The 23,364-nt window shown below is 46.0% G+C and overlaps 1 protein-coding gene across 1 annotated transcript in view; it reads right to left on the reverse strand.

The window, feature by feature from the left end:
• The window catches only part of sec24b (SEC24 homolog B, COPII coat complex component), a 100,545-nt gene extending 84,413 nt beyond the window's left edge, over positions 1 to 16,132 (reverse strand). Inside the window, 4 exon segments of the mRNA XM_084331938.1 lie at positions 8,002 to 8,163; positions 10,738 to 10,902; positions 13,343 to 14,071; positions 15,918 to 16,132. Coding sequence (XP_084188064.1) covers positions 8,002 to 8,163; positions 10,738 to 10,902; positions 13,343 to 14,071; positions 15,918 to 16,020 — 1,159 coding nt within the window. The 5' untranslated portion in view covers positions 16,021 to 16,132.
• Between the last annotated feature and the right edge of the window lie 7,232 nt (positions 16,133 to 23,364).

The following is a 23,364-nucleotide window of genomic DNA, read 5'->3' on the forward strand; positions in this document are numbered from 1 at the left end:
ATTTATAGCATTGAAAATAATTACTTTGAAAACATCTGAATTTTTTCAGACACGGAATTTATAGCATTGAAAATAATTACTCTGAAAACATGTATCTGAATTCTTTCAGACACCGAATTTATAGCATTGAAAATAATTACTTTGAAAATCATGTATCTGAATTTTCTTGCTCCGAATTTACCTATGTGAAATAAAAATGCAGTGTTTAAAATTGAATGTAAAAAATTCGAATGCATAATAAAATTCAATGTAAAAAAATGTATGCATAATTGCAGTGTATAAAATTCAATATAAAAAATTCAATGCATAATTGCGGTGTATAGAATTCAATGTAAAAAATTCCATGTATAATTGCGGTGTATAGAATTCAATGTAAAAAACCATCATCCGGGCTACCCAGACAGGATAAGCAATCGAGCCTGGATGCAATCGAATTGACTTCTGGCCTATCACTGCACGGCTTTGTCAGTCATGTGATCACACCAACCCGGGAGAAAGATGGCCGTATATATACATACGGTGGGGAGAGAATTATATACATACGGTGGGGAGGAGACTGTACATTAGGAGGGGGTGGGTGGGAGAGAAATATACATATGGCGGGGAGAGAATATATACATACAGAGGGGAGGAGACTGTACATTAGGAGGGGGTGGGTGGGTGGGAGAGAAATATACATATGGCGGGGAGAGAATATATACATACGGTGGGGAGGAGACTGTACATTAGGAGGGTGTGGGTGGGTGGGAGAGAAATATACATATGGTGGGGAGAGAATATATACATATTATATATACTGTATATTATATATATTCCCCAAACGAATAGTAACGTTATTCCATCTGATCAGAAAGTGCCTGTCTCACAGTGTCACACTGGAACCTCTCAATCTCTGTACGTCAATATTACTTGTCCTCGCTTAGTTGACACTGACAGTGGCACGAGACGCGCGAAAATATCAGAATGTTTAATAAAAGTTGGTTGTTTTGTTGCTACCTGTTGATCTAATGTTCACTCCCCCTCAGCGACATCTCCGAGGGCCGCCATTGGCCCGCGCGGGGGGGGGGGGGGGGGGGGGGGGGTGCACACTTTTTTGAGAACGCCTGCTCCCGTTCTCGCAAACAAGACGACCCAGTGAGAGCGCACTTCACTCGGGCGGACAGGGAAACGCGCATGACGACGACGCAAGCTGGAAGCTAGAACGAGCGGGCTCTTTTATGAAGAAGAGGTGCTAATGAGTTGCTACCAGCGCCGACAAGTCCTCTCTTCCCTGCGGAGAGAGAAACACACGCAGCTCGTGTGGCGAGGGAGCAGCTATATTTAAAACCCTGTTAACCTCCCGACGGCGATGATGACAGTTCCACCACGGGGAGATTCATCAGCGCTTTCTCTCACCACAACACCGGAGAGCTGAGGTCGTCGTGGTGTAGTCATGGTGTGTATTTAAAAATAAAGAAATGCTGTATACAGGGTTCCCACAGACATTGCAAAATTAAATTCAATGACTTTCAAGTACTTTTACAAGTTTTACAGTTTTAAAATTTCATTTTTTTTTTATTATTATTATATTTGTTCCGTTTCTGATTTTCTCTGATTTTCTCCCCGTCCCAATTAGTCGTTGTGCCAATTCCCCCCCTCCCCTGCCTGCCGCTGTATGCATGTTCTCCTACGAGTCGGTACAAGGGCGTCCCGAGTCGATCGCACGCTTCCTCCGAGACGTGCGCCGACAGCCAGTGACGTCTTTTCACTTGGCAGCGAGGGCTCTCATTGGTGAAGTGTAACGCGTGGGAGGGCACGCTATCTCCACCAAGTCCTGCCCCACTGAGCAAGCGCCGAGACCTGACCTGTAGGCGTCACTGTCCACAACGCCAGATTCCCACCCGCCAGCTTCCCCACCCCCTAATACTGCCAATTGTATTAGTGTGAGCGGCCAGCCAAGCTGGTGGCAACGCAGAGAGCTGGACTCGAACCCAATATTTCATTTTAAAAGGGCATTTAAAAGGATCCAATTCACTTTTAAATGCCGTTTCTTTATTAGGAAAATAAATCTGATCCAATATTTATGGCTTAAAAGTTAAAACCAATTTCCGACAATTAGTTACACCTTGTGCGAACCCTGTGTATAATAAATAGTAAACGGTGCATTTATATTTATATAGCGCTTCATAATTTTGTTCCTCACATTTTACCCATTCACTCACACATTCACACACCGACGGCGGAGGCGACCGTGTAAATTGCCAAACCTGCTCATCGGGAACAATTAGGGGTCAAGTGTCGAAGGACACTTCGACGAGCTGCCCGGGGAAATCGAACCTGGAACCTTCCGATTACCAGACGGCCGCTCTACCTCCTGAGCCACTGTCGCCTCGTATATAAATTGTGTTCGATAAGAACGTAATTTGATTGGGAATGAGGGCAGTGTAGACTCGAGACGCGTACAAATTACGTTCAGTTAAAGTGTGTGATTTAAACTAATGGGCCGATTACTGGCAGGAACGGACGTTTAAAAAAGCCAGAAATCTCAGCACCTGGCGAGGGTACAGTTTGGCAGTCATTACACTCAACCAGGAATTCATTGGCTTACACTCATTTGCATTTTCTCGTTATTTGATACACCTGTTAAAATTGTCATCTACTCCCTATAACACCAGAGCTGCTCACCATATCTCTGTAACACCAGAGCTACTCACCATATCTCTGTAACACCAGAGCTGCTCACCATATCTCTATAACACCAGAGCTGCTCACCATATCTCTATAACACCAGAGCTGCTCACCATATCTCTATAACACCAGAGCTGCTCACCATATCTCTACAACACCAGAGCTGCTCACCATATCTCTGTAACACCAGAGCTGCTCACCGTATCTCTGTAACACCAGAGCTGCTCACCATATCTCTAAAACACCAGAGCTGCTCACCATATCTCTATAACACCAGAGCTGCTCACCATATCTCTATAACACCAGAGCTGCTCACCATATCTCTATAACACCAGAGCTGCTCACCATATCTCGCTAGATGTTCCCTGTGTTAACACCTCCTTCGGTCAATCCTCCTTCCAATTTGCTGCTCCCAGCTGTTGGAACGAGATGTTCACTACTTTTAAGGTCTCTATCGCAGAGTTTACACACACCTGCAACTGTCACCCAGTCTTTTAACTGAAATGTCTGTTCTGCTTCATGTATTCCGCTGTATACCTTGTAATTTTATTTGGTTGTTTGTTTGATTTAAACATTTCCCTTACCTGTTATGTATTAGGGATGGGCGCGAGTAGTCGTCCGCAGTAATACACATTGGCCGTATTACGGGGAGGGAAAACTGAAGGGTGGGGATCGAACGTTGTGAACAAGCGACTCCTACAAGTCGGTTGGTGCGCCTGCGCAGTAGAATCAGGAAGTGTCTGGGGCAGCGTGAGCCTCCCACGCGTTACTCCTCGACACTGAGAGATCGAGCTGCGCAGGTGAAAAGATGCGACTGCTGTTACCTCAAGTACCGGAGGGGACTCGTGCTATGTATGACTTAGTCCACATTGCAGCCGGCTTGTGGGAGGCAAGAAACAGCGTTCGTGACAGGGGAGGGTTGAATTGGATGATACGAAATTGGGATGGGAGAAAATATAGAAAAATGGGAGAAAAAGTGGATCAAAAAAAAAAAGGAATGGGCGCGAGTAATCGATTACTCATAGCTATGAGTAAAATCGATCTTAAATTATTAATAATGATTTTTTTTTTTTTTTACATATTTGTCTCACATGTATGTGTAAGATTATAACTGTTTGTTGGTTTCCTTAAACATATACGTGAATGAACAAAAGTAAGTAAAAAAAATATATATATATATATATATTCAAAATTCTTTTTTTTTATAGTTTTTTTTCCCCTTTTCGAGTAATACACGATCACTCGAGTATAGCATGCGATCAGTCGATCTAGGATTTTTCTTAAAAATGCCCATCCCTATTATGTATACATCATTTGTCCCCTTTACCCTTCGAGAGGCCCTTTCGTCCTCTCACCAGGCAGTCATTATAAATAAGAATTTGTTCTTAATCGACCTGCCTGATTAAATAAAAGTACAATTTAAAAGATTTAATTAAAATAAAAAAAAATTTATAAAAAAAAAACGTTCCAATCCCCCTCCCCTCCATACATAATGACACTTACCGGTAGTTTCCTACGATACAGCGAAGCGTGCAGTGGTTTCTTGTAAGTGGGCCAAATCAAAGAGGTAGAAACAGTCGTCACGCACCACAGTGTGTTCCACACACCGGAACCTCCAGAGGGCTCAGGTTTAGAGAGAAAAAAGCCTTAAGCTTCTGTAGTGTGAGTCGGACTAGACCAGCGGTTCTCAAACTAGACGGGTCGTCGTGACCCAAAGTGGGGTCGTGGGTAGGTGACAGTGCATTGGCAAGTCAATTTTTTTTTTGTTTTGTTCTGGCAACATATTTTGGCTAAATATGCCTCGTTTTATAAATGTGTATTGATAACATAGTGCTGTAATAAAAATTAATAAATATGCATGATCAAGTTCAACAACGTGTGCTTCTATTTTGATATTCCTTAATTCCACTTTGAAATTACGCAATACATCATGTCACCAAAATAAAAGCCTAAATAAAATGGGGTTGTGGTATAAAAATGTTTGAGAACCCCTGGACTAGACGCTTTGGAACCTTTAACTGCCACCAATGAAATGTTTTGAAGAATCGATACAGTACTGAGGGCGGCTAGGTGGTGTAGTGGGCAAGGCGCTCGCCACCAATGCAGGAGATGCTGGGTTCGAGCCCAGCTCTCCGCATTGCTATCAGCTTGGCTGGTCGTTCATACTAATACAATTGGCAGTATTAGGGGGTGGGAAGCTGATGGGTGGGGATCGGACGTTGTGGACAGCGACTCCTACAAGTCGGTTGGTGCGCCTGCGCAGCAGAATCAGGAAGCGACGGGGGCGGCGTGTCCCTCCCAGGCAGACCCCCGACGCTGAGAGATTGCGCTGTGCAGGTGAAAAGATGCGACGGCTGCTTCCTCGAGTACCGGAGGGGACACGTGATGTAAGGCTTCGTTCACATTGCAGCCGGCTTGTGGGAGGCATGGCCTAACAGCGTTCAAGACAGGGGAGGGTAGAATTGGACGATACGAAATTGGGATGGGAGAAAAATAGAAAATGGGAGAAAAAAGTAGATAAAAAAAAAATCGACACAGTACTTTTTTTTTTATCTATTATTTGTAAATCGGTTTATTCAATTCAGTCCGCCGATTAATCGTGACACCTTGATTGTTAAAAAGAAAAAAGAGAGAGACCAAAGTCCTGGGCCCTCATTTATCAACGTTGCGTACACACAGATGTGCGCGTAACCCGTGCGTACGATCATTTCTAAGCAAAGTGTGGGACTTATCAATTTGAACTTGTGCTCGACTTTGTGCGTATATTTACGCTCAGCTCAGGGCATGCGTACCTGGCGCCCGGCGGTAGAATATGGATACTGCAGACGGACAGCATATGCTCTCATCAGTATCATGCATTAATTTCAACGCGGAAATAAGCTTTCGTTCATTAGTTTGACTGACGTGTTCTGTATGACCCCCGTAATTCATTATAGTTAATTGTAAAATAGCAACAGTAGTGTAATTATGGTCAAAACCCTATAAATAGCATTTGGAATAATAGGTCTTTCCTTCTGAATGAATGCAGCATGGTTTATATATAGCGTTATCGGAATATACGGGGTGTACTGACTGCGCTCCGCGTAACTCAACTCGTTATTATTTTGCGCATAGATTGCAGAAATACGGGAACGTTTTGATTATATTTTAAAGGCTTTGCCATTGTTAAACGAAACAAGTGGAATTTCGAAGCTGTAAGCAGAATACAAGTCATATGAACACCCATGATATAGTGTTCTTCCCCCTTCCTACTGTATAAGAAAGAATTAAAAACGCATTGCAACGAGAACAGGGGTTATTTGTTGAGTTTATGTGTATACAAAACCCTTGCAATAAATGTGACTTAATTGAATGAAAAGCATACATGCTCTGGATACAGGTAGCATATATCGTGTGGGTGATACGACTTGTATTCTGCTTGCAGCTTCGAAATTCCACTTATTTCGTTTTGTGTCAAAGCCTTTTAAATATAAATCAAAACGTTTCCCGTATTTCTGCAATCTATGCGCAAAATAATAACGAGTTGAGTTCTAACAAAGAACGTATTACATGCTGGGTAGGCTGATAGAGTAAACTGTAAATGAAATAGCCTATAACATTATAAAGGATAGGCTATGAGAGCAGGGTCTTCCCAACCTTTATTCCCCAGAGCCCCACGATTCCTGGGAGACATAGGAATATGATATGATATTGTAGGAGACGGGAAATCACGACCAAAGAGAGTGAAGTTTCTTTGACCACACACCAGTGTGCATCATTTATTAGCATAGCCATGGATACCACAACAAACCAAACCAAGCGTTAATATGGCCGCTCTAGATACCCCGGATGCCCCGTGTCCTTAAAGTGACAGTGTAGGTGGATTATGTCCCGTCCAGGTAAGTGCCCATGTAAGTGCCCACTACATATGTCCCCCCAGAATTCACCTTACTAACTCACAAAACGGGTCGGTAGACGGACCTCCCGACCATAACGGCTCCGAACAACTGGAGCCGGCATATGAGCTACCGTGGGACCCCCTGGGGCCTTGCGGTGGCGGGGAGGGCAAGGGGCAAGGTGCCTAATGGGCGGTGAGGGACTCATATTTTCAAAAAGCGATTTAGGGTGACGAGGTTTAACACGGGGAGGTCGCCCCCGCCGCGGGGGCTGAGCAAGTGCCACGGGGTGATCCACATCCAAGTGAGCTGGCTTAAGCCTGTCCACCGAGACATGTTCCGGTTTACCGCCAATGTCCACCACGAAGGTCTTACTTCCCGTCTGTAGGACCCGAAACGGGCCATCGTAGGGGGTTTGAAAGGACCCGCGGTGGGCATCGTGCCGTATGAACACATATTCCGTCGCCTGGAGGCCGGGTGGAACACGAGTCTGTGGCAAACCATGCTGCGAGGTGGGGACCGGCACAAAAGCCCTAGCTTTCTCCAAGTTTGAAACGCGCTGCTGGGTCGCAGACCAGGGGTCTGTGGTGTCAGGTAAAAACTCCCCGGGGACCCGCAGCGGTTGGCCATAGACCAGCTCAGCCGATGATGACTGGAGATCATCCTTGGGGGCGGTCCTGAGACCCAACATGACCCACGGGAGCCTGTCGACCCAACTACCATCGCTAAAATGGAATTTGGAAAAAAATAAAAAACGGATTTCATATGGCTCTACCAGAGAGCAAGAAGGAGGTAGTGAGACAGTCATCATCACACCAGGAGAACCAGTGAGACACAGAGTCTACGTGACAATAAGCCGATACTGCAGCAACTACATTAAAAATGGGAGGGAGGTGGTTCTCTCGCTCACTTACCTCGTTGACTTTCTGACAAGGTTTTGGGTCGTTGTCAGTGGGCGCAAAGTAAAACAAGGCGAGCGTTTAAACATGGAATCAACACGTAGCAGCGACACAGGGGGGCTGAGGGGAGGAGATGAGCGACCGCTGGGGAGGAAGGCTGGAGATCAAAGCGGGCGGAAAGAAGAAATAATAATAAAAACAAGCCTCTTTAACCCTTTCACTGCCCCACACTACAGACGGTTAACCCTTTCACTACCACACACTACAGACTTGTCAACCGTCTGCAGTGTGGCAGTGAAAGGGTTAGCCTTCTCCTGTAGTGTGGCCGTGAAGGGGTTAAGGTAAGGTGCACTGGGGGATGGGGAGGTGAGGCGTGGGTCGGAGCCAGACACGGATACGCTGGGGGGCGTGTCCAAGATGGAAGGTGATGACGCGAGCGGGACGTGATGGTTATGTTGGTTTTTAGAAGATGGAGAGGGTGGAGATGGTCAGGCTGACGGAGGCGTGCGTGCGTGTGTGTGTGTGTGTGTGTGGAGGGAAGAGTAAAAGCTAAAGCAGACCTGCTTCCTCATCCTCATCCTCGTCCTCCTCATCCTCGTCGTCAGAGCTGGAGGACAAGGGGGCGGCGTGGCCGGGTGCGGGTGGTGGCGCGGCAGCTGGGGTGCAGTTGGTGGCAGAGGCTGAGCTAGCTCCACTATTAGCAACATATCCATACTGCATGCCTGTTGGAGGGGGGTGGGAAGAGGCACAGGAGACAAGCGTCAACTCTAGCTTGTGGGGGGGAGGCGGGGGGTTAAAGGGGGCGTGTGGTGGGGATGGCATGGATTTTTAGAATATTCAAGTAGTCGTTAATCATTTTTATTTTTTTTTTAAACTTTGACCAGTCAGCTGGTTCTTTTAGCGTTTATCGCTTTTTTTTCTGGTCAAGCATGACCGACAGAAACAGGTTGAATGGGGGTATAGATCGGGGGAAAGACACTCTGAGAAAATACGGCTAGTCCGGGAGTCGAACTCGCTACCCCAGATCCGTGACGCGCACGGTTGTCCCCGACGCCGAAATAGCGTTCGAGGTACGCGGTGAGCTACTGGAGCTCCCTTCGTTAATAATTTTTTTTTTTTTTTTTTTTTTATCTCAAAGAATATATTTCCCCTCGTTTTTACCGGCACCTACACCGTGTGTAGTGTGTTGAGATGGGGACCCTATTAACTGTCACACCGCTGAAAGGCATGCTGAGCTCGCAAGCTGGCCAGGTGGCATAACCGTCAGGTTACCAGCTGGGAGAACAGAGAAGTAAAGATGAAGAAAGAAGACACCGGAGATGTTACCTGGTAGCAACGTTTTGTACGTTTTTCCATGCGGTGTCACTAAGTTCACACATTTCAAGCATCAGTGACGTAACGTTCACAACGAATGCTTTACGTGCAGCACCTGCTCCGCTAGCCGTTAGCAATGACTGCAGCCAGCTAGCTCGCTTGTTTGGTTATGTTACGTTCGCTGTTTAGTAAAAACTCAATCTTATGTTAATGTGTGTGGACAGTAGGGGTGTAACGATGCGACCTTTTCGATTACGATTCTTGACCACGATTCAATTCGATTCGATACATTTTCTATCAGTTAATTCCCCCAAAATGTTTGAATACACAAATGTGGCTGGGGGAACCGATTCACTCAGCATGAATGGACTATAGGTCAATATAAAAAATAAAAAATAAAATAAAACATAATCTTTTTTATTTCGATTCTAATCGATTCTAATCAGATCGATGCAGTTGAATCGTCACATTAGGATCGATGCATTTCGATGCATCGTTATATACCCCTAGTGGACAGCAGCTATTTTTAAGTCTCACTTCGTTTTAATTTCACGGGAGAAAGTCGACTCGATACGACACGTTACACAACGATAGCGGAGGATTCTAAAATATTTTGGATTAAACCCTGCAGCTCGACTGGACAGGAGCTCAGAGGACCAGTCCAGACCAGCAACAGCATGTGATCAATGAACTACATTGATCCTTCCGTGACTGAACAGGTTTATTTTTTAATTAGAACCAAACGTCAACTCTGTCTGTCCAACAAATGGATACTAAATCGTTGAAATGTAATTAAATCCAGACAGACGGACAGACACGCAGCGGATCAATGTAGCCGTATAACGCTAAAGATCAAAGTAAGCGCTCTACAGATCATTTAGTCAAATGAAATTCCACATCACCGTGGCAACCCTAGTGTGTGTAGCACTAGCAGATTAAGGTGCGTTTGCTGCTAAGCACACCTGTAGAGCATGTCACACTTACTAGAACCCAGTTAAACACACGTCTAGAACCCGGTTCACCCAGTTAACCACATGTCTAGAACCCAGTTAACCACATGTCTAGAACCCGGTTCACCACACGTCTAGAACTGGGCAGACTGCAACGGTCTAACTAACACTTCCACCACAACCATGAAAAGCACAGGAGGAAAAACGAGGAAGAAAAGCACCAAAAGAACAAACAGTGCTGTTATTATGATATTGTTCCGCAAATCACCAGGAAGGGAAGGAACTTTGGGGGAGGGGTGGGGGTGAGGGGGCACACCCGTTCTTCAGTTCTTCAAAATGAGACCAGGACTAAACAAAGAGACGCATTTATATACAAAAACACCCTGGACGACGTGACACAATGGATATAATCAAACAAAAATAAAACATGCAGCAAATCTCCTTCCGTTACCTACTTATACACCTGCCTATAACCCATATAACTCTGTATGATAGCGTGTACAATAAACTAAAGCTGTATATACCGTATTATACATATATTCTTACTGTATATATATATTTATCTACCCATCTGTCTGTCTGTACATACCTGCACATAATCCTTTTACATATCTGTAAATACTATATCTATATCTGTACATATCCCTAACTACTCTTATTAGTTATGCTGCTGGCCAGTATGTATTTATAGTGTCTTTATATACCCTGTATAACTGTACATATGAATACTACAACTCTGTACATCTGATTAGCACTCTTACTCAGCAGTAGTACTAATTTATATATGTTATACCCAGTTTAATCACCTGTACATTACTGTTGCACTTTACTGTTTTTTTTGCGCTCTGGTTGGATGCCAAACTTATTTTCGTTGTACTGTACTTGTGCCGTATGATGACAATACATTTTTAATCTAATCTTTGAACATCAAGCCACCTTTACGAACCTGTCAGTTACACAGTAACCGCAGTAATAATAATAATAATAATAATAATAATAATAATAATAATAATCTCGTGTTTTCCTCTTTACCTGCGTGGTGTCCTGGGGAGGAATGGACAGAAGTGGAGGGGGTTCCCGAGGGTGGTCCGTCTCTGTCTGCACCCCCACTGCCATGTGTGATCCCCGCGTAGGGGTCATGGGTCACAGAGGCCTGTAGACTTTGGTCATAGTGCTGTCGGTACCCTGTGGTCTGGACTGTGGGGAAGGCACGCGCACACACACACAAAACAGAGAGTTATTGTGGATATGATCAGGACAATAACAGTAGGAAACCATGGCAACAAATCTCAAACACATCAAACACACACACCCACCCACCCACTACGTTTTCAGCAACGCCCTGCTTCACATTCACACCTAGGAGCTGCCCAGTACAACCACAGTCTGACACTGTTGACCACTAGGAGCTGCCCAGTACAACCACAGTCTGACACTGTTGACCACTAGGAGCTGCCCAGTACAACCACAGTCCGACACTGTTGACCACTAGGAGCTGCCCAGTACAACCACAGTCTGACACTGTTGACCACTAGGAGCTGCCCAGTACAACCACAATCTGACACCGTTGACCACTAGGAGCTGCCCAGTACAACCACAGTCTGACACTGTTGACCACTAGGAGCTGCCCAGTACAACCACAATCTGACACCGTTGGCCACTGAGCAACTCCACTGGAGCAGTTGAGGGGGGTGCCTTGCTCAAGGACGCTTCAGCGGTTGGTATCGAGGGACAGAGAATTGAAGAGAATTGCTCTTCCCACCACTATTTCTTTACCCGTGTCCTAATGTTCATGAATCCGTCTGTCAGATGTAACCGGTCCTAAATGTTCATGAATCAGTCCGTCATGTCTGTCAACTCATTACAGGCCCGAGCATCAATAGTTAAGATGGATGTTTTACCCAGAATTAACTTATTCAGCTCGATGTTGCCGTTACCCCTGTTGGTTACTGGCAAAAATTACACTCTGCTGCATATAAATTCATTTGGAACAACAAACCTCCACGAATAAAAAGATCCACTGCACAGAGAAATAAAGCCGATGTGGGTTTAGCATTTCCAGACTTCAACTATTATTTTAAAGCGTTCTCTTTAAGACCACTGATCACCTGGTTTGATTCTCAAGCATCGGTATCCTGGAGACCATTAGAGGAGAACATAGTGGCACCACAGACTACAGGATAGGACCCCCTCGAAAACGAGATAGCATATCTCAAGGGGTTTATCCTTCTAATAAAATTTCAAATATAGTGTACACCAACTTATCAATTAAGCAATGCAACTTGAGATTTGGCCCTCTTATTACACATGTGATCCGGATATGGCGTGACACACAGAAAAAGTGTACTAACCACCATAAATGGCACAGTCATTCTCCCCTATTTAATAACAATTTACTCCTTATTGCACAACAACCTATCAGATTTCCTAGATGGGAAAAGAAAGGCATACACACATTGGGGGATATCTTTGATGACCATGGTTTTTGCAGTTATCAAGATATATTTAACAAATTTAACCTCACCAGCTCCACTCACTTTTTCTATCTACAATTAAGAGCAGCTTTGAAGGCTCACGGAGTCCCATTAAAAATTCCACTTGAGCACCACAGATTTCACAAATTCTTTTATGAAAAGGAGACATCGAGAGGCTTCGTCTCTGACTTTTATCGTCACTTACTTACGTCCTCATATGATGTCCTTCCCCTAGACTCGATTTGGAGGAAGGATATCCCAAACTTGGAAGTAGATTTTGATTGGGATGCAGTCTGGGCAAACGTTCGGCTATCATCACGCAACCCCGGATCACCAACAGATTAATCTTAATTTTGTTCATAGGACTTACCTGACTCCTAGACATTTGCACCTAATGGGGCTCAGACAAGACCCTCGATGCTCCTTGTGTTTTAAACGGTGCTCTTGGTACATTTATGCATATGTATTGGGAATGCCCTCCTGTTATTCTGATATTCTGGGAAAAAGTAACTACTCAATTATCAGAATTTTTGTCTCTGACCATACCTACACTGCCTTCTGTATTGTTGTTGAATGATGTTTCTCAGTTATCAACCTCTGTACATGTAAAGAGACTAATTCTGTCCGGTCTTACGGCTGCCAAAAAGTTGATAGCGTCACGCTGGATTCAACCGGATAAAATGTGCCAGAAGGTATGGGTTCTCACCTATCTCGATGTGATTTATCTAGAGATATCTACTGCACAAATTTTAGGTGTTAATGAAGCCAGCATAGCAATCTGGTTAGCTGTGGTGGAGAAGATAAAGGGACGCATATGAACTTGTCATTTCTGATGTTAAATGGAATAGTGGATGTATAGTCCAAGTGGGGGTCCTGAGGGGGGGGGGGGGGGTGGAGGGGGAGAGAAGGGGAAGGAAAGAGCGAGGAAGAGCGAGCAAGAGCACATGTATTGTATTGTATTTATTATTTTTATGTCTTTTAATCTACATTTATTTTGATTTAATTACTGGACTGTCATTATTGTTATTATTATTTCTGTCATTGTCCTGTGATTTATCGTAGATTTTTACTGTTACTGTATTGTTTGTCTAGTTTTATGTTAAAAAAGGGAAAATAAAAAAACATTTGTTCAAAAAATAATGAATCCGTCTGTCAGATGTTACCCGTGTCTCCCTGCCCCCCGTTGAGCGTGCCCGCTGGCTGACTGTGTGGAGGGGCCACGCTGTACCCACGCTGCAGAGCCGCAGCGGGGGCCGCCGGGTGAGAGGTGCCGTTCCCGGGAGGGTACTGGTGCAGGGGGGCACTCATCAGGGTGGGAACGGCCCCGGGGACCAAGGACGTCGTCTGGGAGGATCGCAGTGTGCCATACTGGCAACTCCCGGGCGCGGAGGGGTACGACACAATGGGATACAGGGGGGCGCCGCCGGGGCCACTAGCGGGCGCTGCCACCAGACTGGGCTGCTGCTGCTGCTGTTGCGCCTGGGGAGTGTGGTGGTATGGCTGCTGTCCGTAATACCCTCCTGGTGTGGTGTAGGGAACGTGCTCCTGGAAGGTCTGCGGGGTCTGCCGGGGGGGGGGGGGCGGCGGGAGGGCTGAAGCTGGGAGGGTGGCAGGGGTCGCGCCGTAGAGCTGGGAGGGAGGAGCGGCAGGAGGGGGTGCGGCAGGAGGGGGCGCCCCGTACGCAGAGGGCGCTACACTGGGGGCGCCGGGGTGCTGCTGTTGATGCTGGTTGTTGTGGTAGTAGTTAGCAGCACTGTGGGAATTGTTGGTGGCGGGCGCCTTGTTGGTGGCAGGAGTGCAGTGTGCAGGAGTGGCGGGGTAGCCTTGCTGTGGAGCAGGGGCCCCGTAATAGCCTGTCGGTGGATACATGGATGGGCAGGTCTGTCCAGCACCTAGTGCAGAGGGGAGAAACAGAATGAATGAATGAATGAAACCTTTATTTAACAGATTGCAGAATGGGTACAATACAGTACGGCTCAATACACACAATTGTTAAGGGGATGCAGACCAGAGAAAGACGTTTGTCTTGTTTACATCAGGGTCCCCCCTTTTCAATTCATAGTGACATTTATGACATACACAGCATACGTGACATCATGACATTTATGGCATAGGGACATACATGACATACAGGTATATAGTACCGTTACATTTGTGACATATACGATATGCAAATATACAGTACTGTTACCCAGAGATCCTAACAGAGAATATATACATTATGATGGGGAGGAGACTGTACATTAGGACTGGAGGGGGTGGGTGGCGGGTGGGAGAGAGAATATACAATCCTAACGTCACAGATTAAAAGGCAAACGGTTTGATTGATTGATTGATTGAAAAGTTTATTAACAGATTGCAGAATGGGTACAGTACAGTACATCTCAATACATACAATTGTTAAGGGGATGCAGACCAGAGAAAGACTTTCGTCTTGTTTCCACCAGGGTCCCCCATTTTCAATTCATCATAACATATATGACATACATGACATACAGATAGACAGTACTGCTACATCTATACATTTATGACATATCAGATTTGCAAATACAGTACTGTTTGTGATACAAAAGTGTCCAGAAAAGGAGTGTATATACATTTGGCGTAGAAACTGTACATTGGAGGAGGTTGGTGGGGTGGGGTTGGGTGGGTTGGGTGAGGGCTGTACATTGGAGGTGGGGGGGGGGGGGGGTTGGGTAGGGGACACACACACATTTTACACTGTACATTGGAATGTTGACAAAGCCTTACTTGGTCATTTACTGTACAACTAGGTTAGGACATTTGTAGGGGCCAGTTTCGAATTGCAGTCTCGCGTAGGTGTTTTTTGAGAGTGTTTTTGAAGGTGGGTAGTGATTCACATTCCTTTACAGCTTTAGGCAGGGCGTTCCACATTGATGTGGCATAATTGCGAAACGTGTTTAGTCCCTTGTTTGAGCCGAATCTGGGTTTTACATGATTTGTGGAGCTCCCTCTGGTGTTGTGATCGTGGTATTCACTGACCTTTGGGAAGTATTTTGACATGTACATGGGTACCTTGGTCGCGTAGTGTATCTTGTAGACCAGGCCCATTGCAAGTTGCTGTACTCTGTCGTCTACTCTAAGCCATCCTAGGTTGTCAAAGTGGGCAGGGGTGAGGTGGGTTCTAGGAGTCACACGGTCACACAGGCTGGGCTGGGCTGAATTCATTATCAAAGCTATGCAACTCTTGCTCAAGCGACACGAGAACTCAAAAAGAAGCATCAATAAACCATTCTAATCAAACATTATTAATACGCCGAACCGTAACACAGCAGGAGGGACAACAAGAACCTCTCACACAGCTGTTAGCTTCGTTGCTACTAGCTAGCCTAATTTAGCATTATAGACAGCAGCATTGTGTTATATTATTATGTTGTCATCCTGCTAGCTGGTTGTTTTATGATCTGAACCAAGGGGACGTTATGGAATGATGATGATGCGCAATATGTGTGTGTGTGTGTGTGTGTGTGTCTGTCTCTCTCTCACACACACATACACACACACACTAGCCTAGCCATCGCACGTTAGCTTCTTTAGCATGCTTCCCAGTCGTTAGCTTAAAGCTAGCTAGAGATCAGCTGGCTACCTTGTTTGTTAGCTCGTTAGGAGCACAGAAAAACGCAAAGCAGCTAAATAACGCTATGATGATGATGATGATCGTTATTAGCCGGCTAATTGCATCAAGGGCCTCTCTGTGTTTTTTTTTTTTTTTTTTACCATTCTGATGATGATGATGAGAGGGGGGTCGCGCAGCAGATCCACCGTTGGGCGTCGAGTTGTGGCTGTAAGTGACAGAGGAGGTGTTCAGGTTCGCAGACATCTCTACTAGGATGATCCCTCTCCTCCTACTGATGGTGGTCCACTAGGTCCCCTGCTATGGCAACAACAAGCTCATCATCAGTGGGTAAAGAACCATGAGAAGCTGTCGACTAGTCCGGATCCCCCCCCCCCCCCCGCCCACAACCAAAGATCCGCAATAGTATCCCCTGCTACTACTACTACTACTACTACTATCGCTGTGCTATAGAGAGCCCCCCCTGCCTTGTTGTCGGCTTCAGCTGGACTACAGTAATGTAGCTGGATGTATGTTGGTGGAGCTCTCTTCCCACTTGCCTTCCTTGATGTGCTGGTGCTGCCAGGCTCCTCCTCACACACTGTCTCCCCCAAGCGGATCATGTGTGTATAGGTTATAGAAGAGGTCGAGGAGGGATGCTCGATTAAAGCTGTGTGTGGTGGTGAGTAGGGTATATCTGCAGAGCCGCAAGCCCAACGTCTGGGCGGGGCTTCGGGGCTTGTACTCTGTTTGAGGCGGGACTTCGGGGCTTTGTACTCTGTTTGAGGCGGGGCTTCGGGGCTTGTACTCCGTTTGAGGCGGGGCTTCGGGGCTTGTACTCTGTTTGAGGCGGGGCTTCGGGGCTTGTACTCCGTTTGAGGCGGGGCTTCGGTGCTTGTACTCTGTTTGAGGCGGGGCTTCGGTGCTTGTACTCCGTTTGAGGCGGGGCTTCGGGGCTTGTACTCTGTTTGAGGCGGGGCTTCGGGGCTTGTACTCTGTTTGAGGCGGGGCTTCGGTGCTTGTACTCTGTTTGAGGCGGGGCTTCGGTGCTTGTACTCTGTTTGAGGCGGGGCTTCGGGGATTGTACTCTGTTTGAGGCGGGGCTTCGGGGCTTGTACTCTGTTTGAGGCGGGGCTTTGGGGCTTGTACTCCGTTTGAGGCGGGGCTTCGGGGCTTGTACTCCGTTTGAGGCGGGGCTTCGGTGCTTGTACTCTGGTTTGAGGCGGGGCTTCGGGGCTTGTACTCTGTTTGAGGCGGGGCTTCGGGGCTTGTACTCTGTTTGACTGGGCGGGGCGTTGGGGCTTGTACTCTGTTTGACTGGGCGGGGCGTCGGGGCTTGTACCTTGTTTTGCACTACTGCGCATGCGGATGAGGGGGGGGGGGCAGGGGCGGTTCTAGCATCAGACCTTTAGGGGGGCTCAGCCCCTAGAGCAGTAGCATAATTTCACTAAATGCCATGGTCAGGCAAGGGAGGGTGCAGGGGTGGTTTTTTATTATTAAAAAAAAAAGTCAAATCAGTTGTGCAATAGTCAATTTTGGTCAGTTGTTTCTATATAATTCACTTATGACATTTAGGTAACATTAATGAACAACTACAGTATTAAGGAGACAACTACAGTATAGTAAACCTATTATTATTAGGGGGGGGGGTAGGGTACCGTTTACTTCCACCATCTGTTCCCTCCCCTCCAGGTAGGATTGTATCCAGCTCACTGATAAACTATCAAAACCAATTGCTTTTAGCTTGTCAATCAGAATGGTGTGATTGACAGTGTCGAAGGCCTTTTGTAGGTCCAGCATGACCATGCCACAGTATTTGCCCGCGTCCACCTCTTGTTTGATGTGGTCGTTCAAGTAGAGAAGGCATGTGTCCGTGGAGTGGGATGTTCTGAAGCCAGATTGGAATTCGTAGATTAGATTTTTTTCCGCAAGGTACTTTTCGATCTGTTCGTATACTATTTTTTCCATGACTTTCGAGATGGAGGTAAGGATAGAAACAGGGCGGTAGTTACCCGGGTCTAATTTGCTGCCCTTTTTGTGCAGGGGTGTTACTCTCGCAATTTTGAAGTCCTTGGGGACGTGTCCCTGTTTTATGGAGAGGTTTATTATGTGTGTGATGAGAGAGAGAGAGAGAGAGAGAGAGAGACCAGGCTGTCCAGGTGAGCCTCATCAGCTGATGACCGTCCCAGCTCTCCTGAAAACAACAAGGAAGCAAACAGGAAGTTCAGCAGGCTGAGTGGGAGGGCCGTCGCTCAGCGTGAGTTAGTGTGTGTGTGTGCACGTGTGTGTTTGTGTTTGTGTGTGCCCTCCATATACTATTGTAACCTGAGACACAGCAGACCTCGTTACCGTGACAACCAGTGCCTCGGGGACCAAAGTCCACTAATGGCGGGAAGAACTACGGAGAAGGTAAACACTTCATCTGTCTGTCTGTCTGTCTGTCTGTCTGTCTGTCTGTCTGTCTGTCTGTCTGTCTGTCTGTCTGTCTGTCTGTCTGTCTGTCTGTCTGTCTGTCTGTCTGTCTGTCTGTCTGTCTGTCTGTCTGTCTGTCTGTCTCTCTCTGTCTCTCTCTCTCTCTTAATTGTATGGCAGTCTGACACTGTTAGCCACTGAGCAGCTCCACCTGAGCAGTTGGGGGTTAAGTGCTTTGCTCAAGGGCATTTCAGTGGTTGCTATTGAGGGAGGGGACTGGTATTTATATGTTTAGATGTTCCATTAGGACAGCGCTGCCTAGATGAGTAAAGTCACGGGTTGCTAGTTTAATACTTAGCTAAGCTTCAGAGGAGCAACAAGAGACCTGAGATGAGAGGTCAGAGGTTAGTGTGCTGCTAGTTAGTTTAACCCTTCACAAGCCAGTGTGGTGCCAATCTCATTCCAGGGTCAAAATCTGTTCGGCTGTCAGTTTATCACGTTAATTAGATTAATTAATTACACAGCAAATTATCGCGTTATGAAAATTAACGCACAATTAATTACAAAAAAATTAAATATTTAAAAAAAAAAAAATTCATTCATTCCATAAGAACGTAGAATAGACATTTATATACTTTATTTTTTTTAAATGGTCCATTTGCATGTTCTTGGTATCTGATTCTAGGGATCTCAGGGAATGTATTCCCAGTGTCAGAAATACTGTGTCTGTTATTAGGCTTGAGTAAATTGCAATGAACCAAATAAGAATATCAATTAAAAAAAAAAATGTTTTAATCTTTGACTGTGCGTAACACCATGCTAAAATTTACCAGACCTGAAAAATATAAGCAAATGAATAAAGGAAAGATGATTAAACAGAAGGTTTTGTAGATACAGTACTGAATTTTGCTATCTGGACACATGCAATTTGAAATATGATTATAGAATATAGACTATCAGGCCTAAAATGGTTATGCGATTAATTAGATTAATTAATTACAAATCCTTTTTTTTAATCGCCTGACAGCACTAGTTCCTACCCTTGAAAGAAATGTGATAAACTAACAATATATATATATAAAGTGAATGGTTACATTTCAACATGGTAACGTCAATCTGTCATCATTTGTACAATTAGTTCATACAACCTCCGTTTGTCAGCTTGATACAACATTAGCTTAGAATGGTACATGGCTAGCTAGCCGAGATGGTCGACACTCGCTACCTGTAGCTAATGGTTAGCTATAATTGCCGACAGATTGATTTATCATTTTGAAATGCAAACCTGAACTTTATATGTGTTAGTTGTTAAAACCAAAAGAAACAGATTTCGATTAACAAGCTTAACCCTTTCACTACCACACTACCAAACGGTTAACCCTGTCACTGTGACAATACAGAATGTTAACCCTTTCACTGCCACACGACAAAGGGTTAGCCCTTTCACTACCACATTACAGAATGGTAACCCTTTCACTACCACACTACAGACGGTTAACCCTTTCACTACCACACTACATAATGTTAACCCTTTCACTACCACACTACATAATGTTAACCCTTTCTGTTAGGTTAACCGTCTGTAGTGTGGTATTGAAAGGGTCAACACGACTGTAGAGGTCTAAGCATTCGACTACCACCGCAGAGACTCAGGTTAGAATCCCGGCAGCAGTACCTCTGGCTCGACCAGTCGTTCCCACAAAGGGAAGCTGGTGGGGTGTGAGTCCTGGTAGTTGCAAACAGCGACTCCTAATGGTCTGGGGTGGATGTTCAACAGGGAGGGGATCTTGGGCATGAAACTGAAACTCCTCGATGTCACCTGTACCAGAGGAGACACGTGGTAGTCTACACCCCCTCCCCAGACCAACAGTAGAGCAGCGCAATGTGTTAAATATCTGAAATCTAACCAACTAATATGACCTCAGTACACTGTGTGTGTGTGTGTGTGTGTGTGTGTGTGTGTGTGTGTGTGTGTGTGTGTGTGTGTGTGTGTGTGTGTGTGTGTGTGTGTGTGCGTGTGTGTGTCTGTCAGATGGGGCCGTGGTTGTGCTTGCTGCTGACCTTCATAACTCCAGTCACAGCTAAAGTAGAGGTAAGTCCTGATTCATTAACTATTAATAATAATTCACAGTTACATTTAGCTGACGCTTTAATCCAAAGCGACTTACAAATTGTCAGCAGGACATGGCAGCTATGAATGAATGAAAAAGTTTATTTTTGGACATGTTATTCTCCATATTTCTCCAAACAACTCACAATATCTTGTTCCGTCAAACCAAACAATCATAACAACAAATAAAAAAAACATTAACAGAAATACATAAAAAAAAAAAAAAAAAAAAAGGAATTATAAACAAAAGGTCAAGAGCAGTGTGTTTGGTTAGCAGACATGTCCAAAAAAGGAGTAGAGGGAAGCTAAGCTTATTGATCCCTATTCCCTACCCCCTTACATTTATATTTGTTCTTCCATTAATCTTACTAGATATAACATAGTTTAGTATATTACAATATAGAATATACTTTTACTTATATTAAAAGATTACAAGAAAAAAAAACTTGATTCACTTGACTGCAGTGAATACAGTACAGCACTACATAACACAATATAACATAACTTTGTTTATCCTCATTACTCATTTCTGTATTTTTCCAATACGTATTTTTTTAGCTGCTTTTTAAATTGTGCCACATGTTTACTCAGTTTGATGTATTCGGGTAAATTATTCCACAACTTCACTCCACACACAGATATGCACATGCTTTTCAGCGTGGTGTGTACCATTGGTTGTTTAAGATTCCCTCTCCCTCTTAAGTTATATTCTCCTTCCCCGTCTCTGAACCATTTTTTAATGTTGCCTGGGATTAGTTTGTATCTGGCTTTGTATACAATGAGGGCAGTTTTGTAATCCACTAGGTCCCTAAATTTCAATGTTTGTAGCTTTATAAATAAGTTATTGGTGTGTTCATAATATCCTACATTGTTGATTATTCTTATTGCTTTTTTTTGCATGGTGCATATTGGCTGTAGAGTGCTTTTGTAGGTATTACCCCACACCTCCGCACAGTAGTTCATATATGGTAGGAAGAGTGTACAGTACAGTGTATACAGTGTTTTTTGGTTTAGAATGTGTTTTATAATAATAATAATAATCATCGTTAGGGTTTGGTTTGCCCCCTAGTTGACCAAACGTTAGTCGATGAGAAGAGTTTTAGTCGACCAAGCTGTCATTGGTCGGTTGGTCGCCGGGGAAACAAACTCCACTCAGGAGCTGCTCCTTGTCAAAATGAGGTCACACCTAGTATGGGCCGTGTATGAAACCATGTGATTGGCAAGCGACGTTTGCTCCAAACCCCGCCCCCATCGTTTTCATTGGCTGAGGGCGAGGATTGGTTTTCTGCTTTTACAGGTTGTCAAGCCCTGATTGGCTGCGGAGCTAACGTTAGCTTGTTGCCCCTGGTAGCTATAGCTGATAACGATAGGTTATGACTATAACCAAGTTCTGTTAATAGTGGTGACGCTCGGCGTCACTCATGCACTGTCCTCGCACACGTGCACGCGCACTGAATAAAGACCACAATGTACCTTTATATCCCAATATTTCTCTGACCACACCCCTATCAGCTTACCTACATAAGCAGGTGTGTGGTCACCTGCTCTCCTCCTTCCCAAGCTTTCACCACAAGGTGAGATCAAGGGCTGCAGCGGCGTCGGACGCAGAGCGTCACCACTATTAACAGAACTTGGTTATAGTCATATCATAGTGGATCCGCTCGGCGTCACTCATGCACAAGGGAGGCCGAGCGGAGCCACCGGCCGACAAATACACCCAGCTGAAGGCCCCCCACAACCATCAGAACAGGGAGGGCCGAGCCCCCCCGACCCCCCCTAATGGAGGGCACCCCCCCTATTGGGGGTTTCCCGGGAGGGCGACGGACCCGACCGTGCAAAGAGGCACTCAAGCAACTCAACGCACAGGGTGAGCAGACCGTGGCCTGACCCCATGACTACACACACGCACAACCCGCATGCCACCCGGGAACGAACGGAGGGAACAACCTCGTTACTGCCCCCAGAATCACGGGGTCAAGGGCAAACCCAACCCCATGGCAAGGCCGTAGCAGCGGAGCGCGAAGGAAGGCCCAGACCCACCAAAGGGACTGGACCCCCTGGAACGGGGGCCCGGAGAAGGCCATGATGCCAGCATCAAGACCCCACCAGGTGGGCACTTAGTGACCCCGCCCCCCACATCGCCAGCGTATTCGGACAAAGGCCCCTCAGCCGAGCGGGCCCTGTCCCCCCAATAGTACACCGCCTGGCACACTGACCCTGCAGTACAGACAGTCAGCACGGCCGTAATAACAAGACTTACCACGGAAGCAGGCAGCGCACCGGGGAAAAAACCAGGCAACAGGCTGTTAACCCGAGCCTGGAGACTGCGGACGAGACAGGCGCCAAAGGAGTCAGCTGAAAACAGCCGCCCCGGCGGAAGGGGCGTATGCTGGCGTTGTTGCATGACCAAGCCTCCATTTAAAAAAAACCCACCCAGAGGGGTTGAGGCAGAGAAGGCTGACACGATTGGCAGACGTCATGAACGTGCAGGGGCACCCTCAACCGGGTAACCCGGGAGTTGACACTGCTCCAACACACCAGGGAATCAACCACCTTGGTGTTACCCAATGCGGTGGTTGTTCCTATAACCCCTCAAGAAAAAACTCCAAAACACACCTGCGGGTATACACCGGCTATACCGCAGTACAAGTGTTTCAGTTTTCAAAAAAGGGTTAACCCAGGCCTACGGGTCGACGAAACATTACTTCGGACCGGGCCCAGCGATACGGGAAGCACAGGGTCACCAGAGGAGGTCAAAGACCACCCCAACAGGCCCCTCTTCACCATGCGTGAGAGAGGAACGAAAATAACTGAGAACCAGCCCCAAGCACACCGTACTTGGTATTCCCAGGCGGTCTCCCAACCAAGTACTAACCAGGACCAACCTGCGTAGCGGTCGAGATCTGACGAGATCGAGCGTGTACAGGTTGGCATGGCCGTAAGCCATTACGACAGTGCTGAGTACAAAATGTACCCAACCAGGGTCTCCATAGCGCTTAACCCTGTGACACCCGGACCAACCTGGCATTTTTCCCCCTGAAAAAAGCCCAAGTCCCTCAGGGTACCAGAGCAGCAGATCTGCATCCCCG

This window comes from Notolepis coatsorum (assembly GCF_963971535.1).
Source record: "Notolepis coatsorum genome assembly, chromosome: 16".
In the NCBI taxonomy this organism is placed as follows: domain Eukaryota; kingdom Metazoa; phylum Chordata; class Actinopteri; order Aulopiformes; family Paralepididae; genus Notolepis; species Notolepis coatsorum.